Source organism: Sturnus vulgaris, chromosome 5 (genome assembly GCF_052056855.1).
Source record: "Sturnus vulgaris isolate bStuVul1 chromosome 5, bStuVul1.hap1, whole genome shotgun sequence".
Taxonomy (NCBI): domain Eukaryota; kingdom Metazoa; phylum Chordata; class Aves; order Passeriformes; family Sturnidae; genus Sturnus; species Sturnus vulgaris.
In genome coordinates, this window is record NC_142247.1 from 60,475,478 (window position 1) to 60,490,614 (window position 15,137).

General features: G+C 36.6%; 1 protein-coding gene across 3 annotated transcripts in view; it reads right to left on the bottom strand.

Moving 5' to 3' along the window:
• The window catches only part of ERGIC2 (ERGIC and golgi 2), a 24,003-nt gene continuing 8,866 nt past the window's right edge, over window positions 1-15,137 (bottom strand). For all 3 annotated transcript variants that reach the window (XM_014868980.2, XM_088165804.1, XM_014868982.2), the window contains exons 4-14: window positions 14,195-14,241; window positions 13,157-13,227; window positions 12,546-12,586; window positions 11,732-11,833; window positions 10,216-10,311; window positions 9,452-9,507; window positions 8,385-8,483; window positions 7,144-7,241; window positions 3,690-3,852; window positions 2,731-2,810; window positions 1-1,956 (exon numbers count right to left, since the gene is read on the bottom strand). In XM_014868980.2, coding sequence (XP_014724466.1) covers window positions 1,891-1,956; window positions 2,731-2,810; window positions 3,690-3,852; window positions 7,144-7,241; window positions 8,385-8,483; window positions 9,452-9,507; window positions 10,216-10,311; window positions 11,732-11,833; window positions 12,546-12,586; window positions 13,157-13,227; window positions 14,195-14,241 — 919 coding nt within the window. In that variant the 3' untranslated portion in view covers window positions 1-1,890. The remainder of the gene's footprint in view (window positions 1,957-2,730; window positions 2,811-3,689; window positions 3,853-7,143; window positions 7,242-8,384; window positions 8,484-9,451; window positions 9,508-10,215; window positions 10,312-11,731; window positions 11,834-12,545; window positions 12,587-13,156; window positions 13,228-14,194; window positions 14,242-15,137) is intronic.

Consider the following 15,137-nt stretch of genomic DNA (forward strand, 5'->3'; position numbering starts at 1 on the left):
TTTAAGACACACCAAGCCACTTGGCTCTTTTATCTGAGAATAGAAAATAACATTTAAAGTTCTGCTACAGGAAGTCAACTGAGATCAGTCTCTCCTACCAGTACAGTCTGTTCCAAGCAGATAAGAAACAAGTGTTAGGAAAAGCCCAAAGCAGTCTGAGAAGAAGTAGGAAAGAAATCTAAGAGGGAAGTGCCAAAGAGAAATGGGAACGAGAGTTTCTCAAGCTGCTGGAGTTCTAATCAATGTTAAAAATGTTAAAAAAACAAAGCACAAGAGAAAACCCCAAACCTGGCTGTCATCCCCAACGGCCTGGCTTCCTTTAACTTTTTTCTCAATAGCCAAATTCAACAAAAGTCTTTCCTTATTTCCCATATTTTATTTAGTATTTCATTTCTTTTTAGGAAGCCCTTCGCTTTGCATAGCAAATCATCTGTATTATTAACATTTTCCTGATCAAAAAAGTCCAAGTGTCCTAGAAAGTACATTAATGGAAGTCAGCAAAATCTGACAATGCCACAGAGATTTTTATTTTTCTGTAATTAGTCCTCTTAATTAAAATATTAATTCCATGGTAAAGCCAGGATCAGCATCATCTTCTAACATATTATTAAATCAGTTTTGCTGAGAAGGAATCATATTAATAATTTTTTACACTGGTGGAGTAACTGTTCAACCACAGATGTACACCAGTAGTTGAGCAGTAACATGATGTTCCATTTCTCAAAGCACCATTTGCATTAATAACATTCTTTCTCAGTAGCATATTTACAATACAATATTGCTCTCTTCATTTAATTTACAAAAACCTTCTTGAACAGCAAGGATTAGTTCTGCAGATCCTGTCTCATCTTCTGTCTGCAGCAATATGATTCAAATTCCCTGAAGTCATCTACTATCAGCTCCACACTCCCTGCCTGGCCTAGCAGACCTCCCAGCTGCCCTGAACTGGCAGCTTCTTTCCCCCTTCTCCCTTCACTTCTCCATTTCCAGGATGTGGATGCTCCCATGGCTCCCACATGAGCAGCACAGATACAACAAAGATTCCATCAAAGCCATTTCATTACCAAGAAAGAGGCATACAAATATTTCCTGATTTTTTTACTAGGGAGTCTTGCCTTTTATCAAAACTACAGTCAAATGCCTCGCTTAAAGGGTTTCTTATTCCAAGTCCAAAAGCTGTGCAGGCTGGAGCACATTTTTGGAGTCCTTGGGCACTTCCACACCAGTGCTGGAAGTGACGCTCTCACTGTTGGCACAGTGGAATTCCTCTGCTCCACACGTTTCTTCCACCAAGGAATGGTGGGGTTGCAGAAAGGCAGTGGTTGTGACCAACATAATGGCTTAGGCTCCACCCTACCTACTCTCTTGTTCCCCTCTTCTTCAGGATTTTTAGTATCGCTCCCCAGCTGTATGAAAGGCATCTTAGCCCTCAACCCTATAAAAGAATAAGAAAAGCCAATCCTCCATTTGCACACTTGAAAGAAACTCCAGCTTTGTTAGTGTCCCTCTGTGGCTGCTCTTTCACACATCCCACTTGTACTCTTTTCTCCTTGGGGCCTGCAGCCTTCCCAGGCATCACTAAGATGCTTCAGTGGTCACAGGCAGCCACCACAAAGATGTTCAGCTCAACCACGAATACTGTATTGGCAGCAACACTCCTTCACTCTCCAGAAGATTATCCACCTCACTGGTCTCACAATTTCCTGTTTCCACGTGCACTCAAAGACAAAAAATTACACAAATTGTTTTGTTGGAGGTTTGTTTTTTTTTTTTTGTAAAGGCTTCAATTTTTTGCTGCCCATCAGCACTGTCTCAGCATATTGCACAATGTTTTCTTTATTATAAAAAAAGTCTGTATCAGGCAGGAAGAAAAAAAATTTTCTCAGGAGGCTAATGTGTACTATTGTCTGTAATTAGAGGTAAGTGGTTGCTTGTGTGGCCATCAGGAAGTGGGACCTGGTGAAACAAAAACAAGGCGTTATTAATAGCTTGGCCAGAAACAGAATCTCCACCCTCCCTCCTCAAAAACTTCTTTATTCTTGCTCATTTCCTGGACGCCTTTTACCTGGCCTCTCATACAAACATTATAGAAATTTGGTTGCCTTCTTTTCTCTCTCCCCACTCACATAAACTTGACAGCTGGCAAACTTGAACCAAATTTGAGAGAAAGGCAGAGGTCTCAAAGGCTAACTAGAGGCTTATATGGGAAAAATAAGAGTAATATAAAATTAAGTAGTTGCTAGAGAAGCAATTCTCTTATTGCCTAAGGAAGGGAAAGGCGAAAGCTCAGCTCTTTCACACTCCTTGGCAGTAGCCTGCAGAACAATAAGGAGCACCACTGAACCCCTGCAGCACACAGTGCCTCTTCTTCAGTGTGCAGGCCAAGCAAAAGGATATATGAAACCAGGACAGGGAGACTGACTAGGCCTGGGAAACATGCAATTTTTGGAGCAATGTGAAAATAAAAAGAATATAGTAAAGACAGTGAAGGGAATGTAGGACATCTAAGAGACTCAGCTGTATTAATTACATTTGGTAGAGAACTCTGCTTCTTTACATTTTAGGTCTTCCAACTATTTTAAAAAGCTGCTAAATCTCTGCTAATATGCATGTCAAGGGGAGGGTTTATTGCAAATATCTTAAATTCTCCTAGGACCGTCCCAGAGTTGTCTTTATCATCCATCCTCAGGTGTACCACTTAGAGAAACACTTAGGGGAACTTTTCCTTACCGATGTGGATCTGTAAGAGCCCAGCCTGAAACGGCAAAAAATAATTTCTGCTACAAATCTTCCAAAGCCATGTAAAATTCCTGCAATGTCAAGCAAGATTTAAATTGACACCAGCAGTAAAAATATATTATTTATGGAAGCATTGCAACAAAGCTAGGCACCATACTTAAGACAGGACACAGTGCAGTAAACTCATACATAAAACACTGAGAAATTAACATGATGAATGGAAATATCAAGGGCAGGGCAGAATTCTAACATTCTGAAATGCATCAAGAAAGCAAAGCTACCAAGTAAACATAATTCCCTCTTCCAGCTTTCATGGGTGAAAATATAATGTGTGGGACAGAAATATCCACTTTGAAAAGCAGCTCTTAGTTTGACGCCTCTTTACTGAGCTCTCTTCCAATGAGAGCCAAGGAAAGAAATAAATTGCAATCCAAGTACCCTGTTATGTCTTGACCAGTAAGTGAATTGTGCCTTTTCAACTTGGTTTATTTTCTTTGATGAAGCAAATCCAGCAGTACACTGAGAGGGAAAATCTTCCCAATTACTTCAGATGGAAATTTTATCTCAACTTTTGTCATTGATTTACTTACTGGATCCCAACAATAGGAAATACAGAGAGTATCAGTATGTGTGTGTGTGTACATAATATACATAGATACCTATATATCTATAGACAGATATAGCCTTGCTCTTCCAGAAGTAAATAAACTTTGCTATAGTAACCGAAAAGGAAACATCAGGCCCTCAGAACACCAGAAATGCCACACTGGGACACCAAAACTGAGTAGCTTTCACAGCACATCTCAATGTACACAAACGAGCACTTCATCTTAAACCTGCTAAAAGGGCTGCCTGTAACTTATCAATAGCCATGACAAAATAGCCAATCACCATGACAATAAAAACCCCTCAAAACAATAGAACTTAAGAAGGAAGGCACTGATATTCACCTGTAGTTGAAAAAATTCCACCAATAATACCACAGAGCCTTACTAAGAACTGCCAAAAAGGCATGTGTTCTTCTGTCACTGTCACCATAAGTGAACTGATGTCATATTTCATGAATATTCCTGACACCCCATGGCTGCCAGCTGCATGGTTAATTACTCTTTCCTGAAAGAAAAGACAGAAACACTTGTTAGTCACACTAGTCACAAGAAAATCAGTCTTACAAGATGGGATGACAAGGAGTTATTTAATCAGAGTTAGCAATGAACTAAAGACTGGGGAGTATCAAGGTCACTTTGACCAGTACCTTCTAATAGTCAAACACCATGAAGTAAAAATTTACTTTCCTGGTCACTGGTCTGCTGTGCTGCATATCAATATTCACTATCGTTATCGTACCTTGGTACTATTCTCTCAAGACTTGCTCACATGGTCCTTTAAACAGGATTTTTATAACTGGATTGGTGTTGGTAACTATGAGGATAATGCCACAGCCTGTGAACTCAGGGACTGCACTGGTGTAATACTTGCCACAGCTCTTCCTACTTTATCAGCCACTATGAATCACTTAATTCAGCATGAGACCTTAATGAGATTTACATTGTTGAACAGCCTTACCAATGGCAGAATCCCCAGAGGATTTATATAAATCACAGAATGGCAGGTTGGAAGGCACCTCGAGGAACACCTGGTCCAACCTTTCTTGGCAAAAGTCTCTTTTCAAACTTTTTGTCAGTTACATTGCAATAGACAACAGTCACACAGCAAGAAATACACCTCAGTAAATAAATAAACACTCCAAACTATGACTACCAGGCACCTCAGTCCTAATCTAAGAAATTTCTAATTTCTTTTCATTTGCCAAATTCTCAAACCAAAAGACACCAAAGAGGAGAGTGTGGCTGCTATAAATACCTACTTTAAAAAAAAGGTTTCAGGAGAGAAGACACCTCAACACAAGCTTCTTTCAAAAGTTTGGTGTTATTTTGTTGTTAGTGAAAGGTGTTGATAAATGCACTGCCAAGTAAGTCTGGCTGAAAATATATAAGGACAGCAGAAAATAACATAATGGACTGAAGATAAACTAGTAAGAACAAAAAAGACAAGATAAACAAAACTCAACAGAAAAGCCATATTTCACAGCTCCATTTCTCTGTATATTTAACAGTTTGTGCTCAAAAAACATACAAAATATGGTATCATAAAAGCAGAGAACCATTTTGGAAAATGCAGGTTAAGCAACTTCAGTTAGGGAATATTATCAAAAATCATACTGCTTTTTATGCTACCACACCAAAATTAAAAGGATGTCAAAATAATGTATCAGTAATGGTAACAGATCCCAAAAACTCAGCAATGGTTAAATAAAACAAACCAGTAGAAAATGCTTTCCATATTTCAAAGCATGACAACTGTCAGCATTTGAAGATGGATGATCAGTCATAATAAAAAGGAAGAGAAGACTGAAGGTAGGTAAACAGAACCTTGCCACTAGCAAAGGACAAAACCCTACTTTTGTTTGCTTTTTCTCTGTTATTTCCCTAAGCCTTACTGGTTTTTTGAGGTGAAATGGTGGGAAAAAGAGTCAAATAGAACACACAAAACTCCACCCTTAAAAGAAACGGAATTCTTTTTCTGCAAACCATTTTGATCTGCTTCCAGCTTCTACTGCTGCAGAGGATTTAACTTTTGATTGCTAAAATCTGCAAAAAATGACTAACCTTGCATCAGATAGCTCAGTGAAGCCTTGCTAGAATTAAATCTTCTAATATAAATAACTACAGTATCTCCACCATCAAGAATAGTGGAGAAGATTCAGCCCGCACCTCAAACTCTGCTTCCCCATGTGCCCAACACTGGCAATTAAACCTCACTGCATTCAAGTTTGAGCCATGGCTGTCTGACCACCTTTTTCCATGTCTGCATATGTGCCTACTCTTTCAAAATACATGCAATAAGGTGTTCAGTGAATAGCTGTTCTTAGTAACCTTTCCCAGCTCATCTAACAGAAGTATTTGGTTCCCTAAGAATAAACAGAAATAAGCTTTGGAGACAACAGGGTTGCCTACTGAGGCAGAGAGAGCAAACAATGGACACTTTATCTCCATTATTCATAGGCTCTTCTCCCAGGCAACCTGTGGTTGTAGCAATTTATAAAAATACATCCCCACACATAACTGAAGAGCTAACTTAGACTGGACAGCTAATTAAAAGAACCACTGTTACACAGGAAGAGAGAAAAACTGAATACAAGATTAAAAAAAAGGAGCAATAAGATAAGCTGTTGACTGACATGCAGAAGTTTAAGGAATGCCTTAGTTGTCACAGATTATGCAGAGAAAACACAAAGCAGATTGCTAAACCAGCAGGAGGTAGGAATTTACTGCATTATGAAAATTCTCTTCATTCTCTCTTTAGTCCAGCTTTCATGAGTTTTGGACCAAACTTTTCCCTTCAGTAGCCTGCATGTCCAAAGTTGAACACCAAGGCATCACCTCTATCCTACTTCCCCTACCTCAGCATTTTTCAGAAGTACGACATGGAATTGTGAGGAAATAAAAGATTCTTCTCCCTTGGAGAACATCACAAGATGTAATAGAGTTAACTGCCATCCTACTAATACCCACATTTTCTTTCAACCCAAGGCTTTCTTCTCACCTCTCACTTTTATCTCCCATTTTTAATTAAATTTTTGACAAAGATTTTTTTTCTTTGGCTTTTGACTAAACGATGACAACAGAGTTCAGTATCTGAAAATAAGACATGTAGCCAGTATATCCATGCTTTTTTCCTATTCACAGCAGTCTTTAAATTAGTACTTTAGGATACATACTATGCTGCATTAACTACCTTTGTAATGGATTCAGAATTAAAAGCCTCTCAAAACCCAGATGTGGAAGCTCTCTAGTTTTGAGAGTAATTAAATTTGGTGGTTCAACAAAGGTTAAACAAGACAGGTGAGATACCTACTGTGTAATCAGTTTTTTATACAAACTACCTGTTTCCATTTCTTACACCCCACAACCAATTTCAGGATATTCAAGTGAGCTGCATCTTTGTTTGCTTCCCACATGGATAAAAAGCTAAAGGTGAATTAAATATTTGCAAAGCTACACACTAGGTTACAGACCTAAAATTTGGAGGATTTCACCACCACCACTATGAGCACCCAGTGAAGTAGAAACTACTGTCTATCACTAATTCTAATATCACACTCCAGATCTACAGACACAAAATATTAATAGAAGTTTGCATGTGTCACCAAGCATATATATATTTTACCATCACTGCTCTATGATTTACAGATCAATCTAGTGTACTAGAATGTTCTACAAAGAGTCTCTTCATACTAGAGTGCTTTTCAAAACCATGATACTATTTTAACATTTTAAATTTTGTTTTGAACAATCACTTTTCGTTTTTTTACCTCCATGTTTTTTTCTTTCTTCTACTTACCCTTTCTGTCACTGAAAATTGATGGGTTTCTGCTGAAATTTTGTATGTATGGAGTTTGGTTGGCACAACTGTGATAAAATATTGGAACATCTGATTGTCTAGAAGGAAAAAAAAAGATCTTACTGTTGAATCAGGAACAGAGTCAAGGGCCATCTGAGATATTAAAAAATAAATCAACGAAATAATAAATCAGCTAAGCCATTTGCACTAGGGACATTCTTCAAGGAATGCCAGCACTGCCAAAACTACTTCAGCATCATCTACACAGTTAGTTTCCATGGAAAAGACATATGTCCCATTTATATTCAAAACCTTACATTTTTCCCATGTAATGAAAGGACTCATTACGTTCAGGCCATTCAAAGCTTCAAACGAAACACAAAGGTAGTGGTTTTTTTTGTTTCTGTAGAATAAGTTTCACACTGTCACATGTTTCATGATATATGCTAATCTCAGAGTGGTCTGAATAGATTTTGGCCATTGAATTGTATCTACAGTGCTAAAAGCCCTTCTAAACCAGTTACAGATTTTCTCTCGATTACACTTGCAGAGAATTCTTCTAGAGCTATCAGCATGCTTATGTATTTGATTGCTCTTTGTGCAGTTCCCTAAGGGAACAAACACCAATGGACCAAAGCAATTTATTTCAACTACTCTAAACTATTCTGGCTGTAAGAGCCAAGGAACTGACTGGCTTTGAGACAAGAGCAGCTGTAGAAAGTTCTGGGGTTCACTCTCACAGGGAATGCCAGTGGTCAGAGGAGGCAGGTTACTCCTTTATTTATACATGAGGAAACAAAGTGCTACACAAAGCCATCCTGTTTCATCACAAAACACACTGTGGAAGGGACAAACCAAATACAGGAATAGAATCCAAGACTCCTAGTGCTATTTTTTAAACCAAATCAGGCTTATTTTTCCCCATTATGACAACAATCAGATCTATGATTCTCCACTGTAACATACTGATGCAATATGGTCAGACATAGTGTAACTTCAACATAACAAACCTGGAAAAAACTGCAAATCACCTTCAAGGCAACAGCACGGAACAGCAATGCATATATTAGAAAGAAATGCCCCTTTAAGATGTCATATAGGTAACTCAACAGGGCACTGCTCACTACCAAATTTAGCCTAACATGCTGCTCGTCAATCACAACATTTATGAAGAACTATAATAATTTAAATGTAACTATTGGGAAACTCAACAAGATTTTTTTTAAACACACAACACTTACGATCTGATGCAATTTTTTCTGTTCCATCCAACGGATTAATAATTCCTGGAATAAGCTCTCCAAATGACAAATGATCTATTCTATGGGAGAAGTTATAGGCTGAAAGACAATATAGAGAAACGAAGCATTTTTAAACTATGAGATTCTGTACTTAGAGAAAAAGATGCACCCATTTCTGACACTGAAATATTCTAATTAATGCATTTACCAAACACCACTGTACACGATTGGATCTACCCATGCTTCAAAGAAAACTGAAATCCAAAATATTTAACAAAAAATTTAAATTTTTCTAGAAAATAGCTTCTAAACCAAATCGCAATTATAGTTGAATCAATGGTGGAGCTGAACAGAGTTACAATTTTATAGCAGAGAATTTCTAGTTGGCCAAATACTTATATTATTCTACAGTTTACGTTCTTGTAAACAATTGCATTAAAAAGACTAAAATTTAGCAATTCAAATGTATAAAAGATGTATAAAGCAGCTGCTAAGTTACTACACTGCCTATTTTGCAGGTACTTATGATGTATAAAATTATTAAAGTTGTGTTAACATAAATTCATGGGCAGACATTTAGAGGCTTAACCAACTGTAACTGGTTTAATCAAGTTAATTTTTCGCCATAAGTCATCTTTGCCTCACATTAAGTAAGCAGTTAAGCATTAAGTAACATAAATTTAATATCTAGACTCATAATCCAAAAATTAAGTTTCTAAGGAAAAAAGTCAGAAATTTTTAACCTTTTAAGGTCTTCGAGGAAGAGGTAATTTGGACTGAAATACAGAAATTTTATATGGTGTCTATGTTACAGCAAAATACATCTGAGATTCCAGTGTTATCATTACTACAGAAGCAATCTAAAGATAATTCTAATTGTATAAATTTATGAAAGTAAATTGTTATGGAGTCAGATCATCAGAAAGAATATTCTTTACCTTTTTTTTTTTTTTGCAATGCAATTGCACAGCTAGAACATCTTTACAATAGCAACCTAACATGAACTAGGAGACAGCAGTCTGACTGAAATGAATCATGTTGATATGGACATGACAGAAGGAACTTACACTCATGGCTTACAAGGGCTGCCAAGTGTGCATGGCCTCGAGGGTGTGGTATTGCCCTGAAGAAAGCAACAAATGTTTTATGAGTCCACATAGAACTATTTAGAAAAATTACCTTTTCTCCTCTATTTCAATAAATACTTTATAAAATATGTACAACATAATATATATATGCTTAAATATATGTAACATACACATGTATATGTTTTAAAATCTGATATCTATTGTGTATATCTATATAACACCCACATACGACATTTTTATTACTGTCAAGTACAGACAGACTGACCAGTAAGAACAGGAATCTCTGACTCACAAAAACGTTCTTACACAGAACAGTGACTAGTGTCACTGTGCTTCTGGAAGGGTCACCAAGTCCTACTATATGAAAAGCTGCAAAACTGTTCAAGTGACTAACAAAAGTTTGACCATACTTGTTCTATGAGTAAGCAAGTTAGCTGCACTCTGTATTTGCTCTCTGACAAAGCAATTTTCAAGAGTTTCCATCCTGTAAAACACTGAAATTCATAATGACTACATTACATGCAACAATGCAATGCACTGCACGATTTTGGTAATTTACGAAGAAAATTAACAGTGCAAGAATAGGTATTACATGGAAAAAAACACCAAGCATGAGTACAGGAAGGTCAATAAAACTCAGTCATCAACTGAAGCATAAAAGTACACACATATATCCATACATGCACTATATAGAATGTAGAACTCAAGGGATTTTTTATTTTCAGGAATTGGACAGAACATACTTGCCCACAGTTATGTGAAAATTCCCTGCCACTTTATTGACATAGAGATGACCGTGAATTCTGCATGCATCTGGAGACTGTAATGAATTATCTTCCCTGTTTAAATAAAAACAACATTGAAAGTTAAGAATATTCACTGTCTAGCACAAATAACAGCAGTAGAGTTAGATCTCTTTTTCCTAGCATAAAGATAGAGCATTACAGATAGCAGAGATGGTGGAAGGGAGGGAAACTAGTAAAGGTCAGTTTGATTAAACCAATGAGCTTTCATTCATACTTCTGTTCAAAGATCTGGCCTATAAGCCTGGTTTACGATACCTGAACATGCCAACAGAGAACATTAAACCATAAGTTTATCTGCCCCAGGGATTTTTATTTTCCCACTTCCTTCTACCAGAAATGGCTCAGTGGGAAAATTTTAATGCTACAATGAACAGAATCAAATACATTTTGGTCACACTAACAACACTGTAGCAAGAAGAGCTTTCAACTTATTTTTTCTTGTGGACATCACAACATGGGTGAGAAGTAGAAGCTTTTGTAAAAAACAATTTCTAAAATCTGCTCCTTAGAGGAAGATGAAAACCAAATTTTTTTCAACACATCTCAAGCATAAATACCATTTCAAATACTGCACTAACAAGCAACACAGAGGCACAGAAGGACTTAATTAATCTGAAGACATAAAGAAAATGAGAAAAAAAGATTTTTTGAGCCATCTTTAGGCTTGCCTTAGGAAGGAAGAATATATTTGATCCTCAGACAGGGAGATTACAACAGAGGAAACATGTATGGCAGCTTCGGTGTTTGTTTTGTTTTATTTAGTATTTTTTTTGCTTAGTGCTGTTTCTAAATGGAGAGAATTTTAGCTTTCATGTAGAAAATGTTTTTTCCTTGAAGGTAAAAAAATAAAATCACATAGCATCTAGATTCAGCAGACCAAACATTCTATGTATTAATCTCTTAACATTTCTGAGTAGCTGGAATTAAGTGAAAACAGCAAGATTTCTCCACACAATCTTAAGAGTGTTTTCTTAGACAAAGCATTTTACTAACAAAACACATTTGTATTCAAAGGTTGATTCTTTTAAAATTATGAAGCATTATGACACAGGTAATAGCAGCACTGCTGGACAGAAAGGTAGTTTTAAAAAAAGACTCTTGTTTAGTATTGCTCTGGCATTACTAATTCCCATTAAGAAGGAGACATCAGACCAAATGGAATAAAAAGCTGTGTGCATATATTTACTCATATCTGTGTATGTACGTGTAAGCACACACACAAAACCTGGAAACCTCCTCCAGTTTGGAAAACCCAGAGGTTTTCATAAATCAGCCCTCCAAAGCAAGTATCAAGCACACAGTATTTTAAAATTAATTAAAAAGCAGTGAGATCTTTTCTTACAACCTTGCTCTCTGGAGGTGGGGTGGAATCATAGCCACAATAAAACGTTAAGTCTAATTAACAGAGTTGGAGGAAAGGGGAATAATGACACAAAATCCCAGTTTTTCTTACCGTGGTGGCAGTGCTGTAGAAGCACTTTTAAATGCACTTTTGAATATCACATCTTGAAGAGAGTGTTCTTCCTGCAGCCTACTCTGAATTAGTTGCAGCATCCTAAAGATTAAAGACAAATGTGAACACATGCAACAGTAAAACAAAATCTAGCTTCACAATTCATTATTTGCTTCAGTTGCAGGTTGCAAATCAAGAACTTAGCAAAGTTGATGACAAAGTAATAAAGCATTACATTAAACTTCGGCAATAATGTTTTATACAGAATTTAAAGCTCAGGTGTTCACAGCAGTGTGTTACCTAAATACCAAAACTAGCCAAACCCCCAAATAAGCTTCAGTAGTATTACAAGACTATCAGTACAGTGGGCCCACACAACACCAAGATATTGAAGTGATAAACACTGTGTTTAATTAAGTTATAGGAAATAATTAATTTGTTTTTGCAAGAATGTGCCAGTTTGTTACAATGGCTCAGCTTTGACATTTAGATATCCATTTTACACATTTGATTCAATGATTTTAACTTGTGCTACTAAGCATTCACTTGGAAACAGAAGCTGAGTGAGTCCATACATCTTGGCTTGCAATTGCATGACCCCATTGAGCAGGTAAGTCCAAAGTCATTGTCTTTTTCCATAACAGAGATCTTAAATAATGAGGAAAGCAAATTAACTTAGTATTTTTCTGCAGGTTTGCATTCTTAAATTACAAGCAGGAGCTGTTAGACCCAAGACGTAGTTGTGTTACATAGCTCTGGTGTACTTCAAAGTCACTTCTAGTACAAGTAATACAAACCATAAACAGTGCTTTACCTTTGCAATTCTTTTTGTTGTGGGGTGAGCTCAAATGGAACCTGAAACAAGAATAACACATCTAATAAAACACACAGAAAGCATCCCTTCCATGAAACCCAGAAGAGAATTGGGATGTGGGTATAGAGCTATAATCAACTTCACATTTGATACCACGGAGTAGTTTATGAAAGGACTTTGCAGTTTAAGTAACACATTTTGTGCTCAAGTATAAAAATTTCTGTCCCTTCCGACACAGAATTGCAAAGGAGCAATCTTTGAAAGACAAGGGTCCAGGTGCAGATTGCATATTTCTAGGCTCATCCCACATGAAGCACAAAAGACAACCTACCAGACTTGCTATACTTCATCATCATTAAAGGATCACTAGTAAGATCTGTTCACCAAGTTCAAACCTAAATATTGGTTAACACAAATGTACTCAGTAAATTCAATTACAGTTAATGCTCAAATGTACTGAGAAGCTATGGCCAAAAGAGATAACTACAGAATATTCCTCTAACAGGCTAGTGGAGAAAAAAAAAAAATATCACAAGCAAGCAAACCAGCCCAGTAGTACTTGGCACCAAGAGGAATTAAATTTTTAAATAAAAAGGTCAGAATCAACTTACTGGTTCATAGATTAACCCATCTGCAGAGGCAACCATTGTTTCTGCTAAATCCAGAACATCAGCCCCCACATCTATTTTAAACAGGGAGAAATAGTAAGTCACATAGATGATTATGGACAAGCAAAAAAAATTCAAGTTGAAATGAAGTTTCACAGTACAGTGATAAACTTCAATATATGTTATTGTTCCTTCAACCTGTTTAACCTTCAATATCAGCTGATGGACATTGACAAAAAACTCTTCAGATATGCAGTATCTTCTCACTGATTTAACTCCTACAGAGAAGTTGTATGAACCACACAGACAAGCTTTCTAGGATCTGTTATGCATAAATATTTTCTCCTGTTTTTACAAGCAATGAACAGTGATTAAGACTAGTCAAATCAGAGAATAAAAGTTTGTTTATTTGCAGAAAACAACAAAAGAATCACTGATGTACCATACAATTAATGCAAGGTTTTAGCTCGGCAACAAAAGCGCATCCTCAAAATATGCTTGCATTCCTGGCAGTAGTATTCTCTTTTCTCTCAGTCCAGGACAAGCAAGACTGAATACAATAAAAGTTCATTACCTAAATGATATCAAAATAATATTAAGTACTGCCTTTAATAAGGAAGGCATCTCTCTCACGTCCACAAGGAGGATGAAATTACACAGTGGTTTCAGTGCTGTAAACAGCAGATCAGTTTAATATATCCCAAGTTCATAAATAAATAGAAATTGTAATAAATTCCTGCTGCTGAGTTGTGTCTCGCGATGAGCTTTTAGAATATTTCAGCTAATGAGACATGAAAAACAGATCCTATTCCTGTGACAGACAAAGCAAGGTTCTGCAAGATGAGAATGAAACAGCACAGATATTCTTCTTTACATTTCTTACTAATTCCTTCAATTAGTCATTAATCACTATGTGCCATTAAGATCAGAAGAAATAACACTGGTAAAATGTTCTGAACAATATCTAACTATATTGTGAGCAAGTGTGGTCTCTGAAGAGACTTTAAAGTGTTTAAAAACTTTCACTGATGGAACACTTACATTGACATCTCATGGCAACCGTAATATCAATATTGATCCTTAATTTACTGGAAAGAAAAGAAAAGGCAAAAATCCATTAAGTAACATTGAGTGTAAGTATCAAAAAAAACCTCAGACTATTTGCAGAAATACAGTCAAGTACCAAATATTATATGAATAAATATAAAGTTGTTTAAAACTTGGGTGAAGCAACATGGATTTTTAGAGCACATTAAAGCACTTGTAACTTAAGAGATAACCTCCATCACACCAAAAGTCTGATTGTGTGGCATTCCCCAATATTCTGGGCATTTCCTACTGATTTTCATGTTAGTTTCACAAAAGTAATTTGAACTGTAAAGAATAAATCCCCTCACTAGTCACAGGGCTCTGTACCCAGGGAGCTTCTTCTGAGACTCAGCTGACCTGAAGCAAATCATATAAGCAAGGGATTCAACACTGTCTCAACTTGGGGTCAGACAGGGTCAATAAAGAGGAGCAAAGCAGTTAAAATTATACCAGTCTCCATTGGTTCAAACTATCAAGAACCACAGGCTGTGATTAGCCCACAGTCAAACTGGGGAATCTGTAGTAGGACATATCCCAAATCCCATAACAGTCTCTTAAGTGATAGACTACTCTTCCTGTGTGATGGCTTCTCTTGGGATATAACCTACTTTAGAAAGACCTAAATGTGAAATCTCAGCTGTCTGAATGGATTTACTATGAGTTTTTGATGCATCTCCTTCAAATTTTTCCTTTTTTGTTTTTCATTATAGAAACCTTCTTTATTTCTGATGTACAAGACATCCAATTAATATATGCATCTTTAGCTTGTTACCATAGCAACTGCCAAACGGCTCTTAAAGTTATTTCTGTTAAGTTCGTGGGTGCCAGCACCAAACCACGACACAGACACATAACATTTAAAGGTGTTCAGGGCACAAAATCTGTATTAACTTCA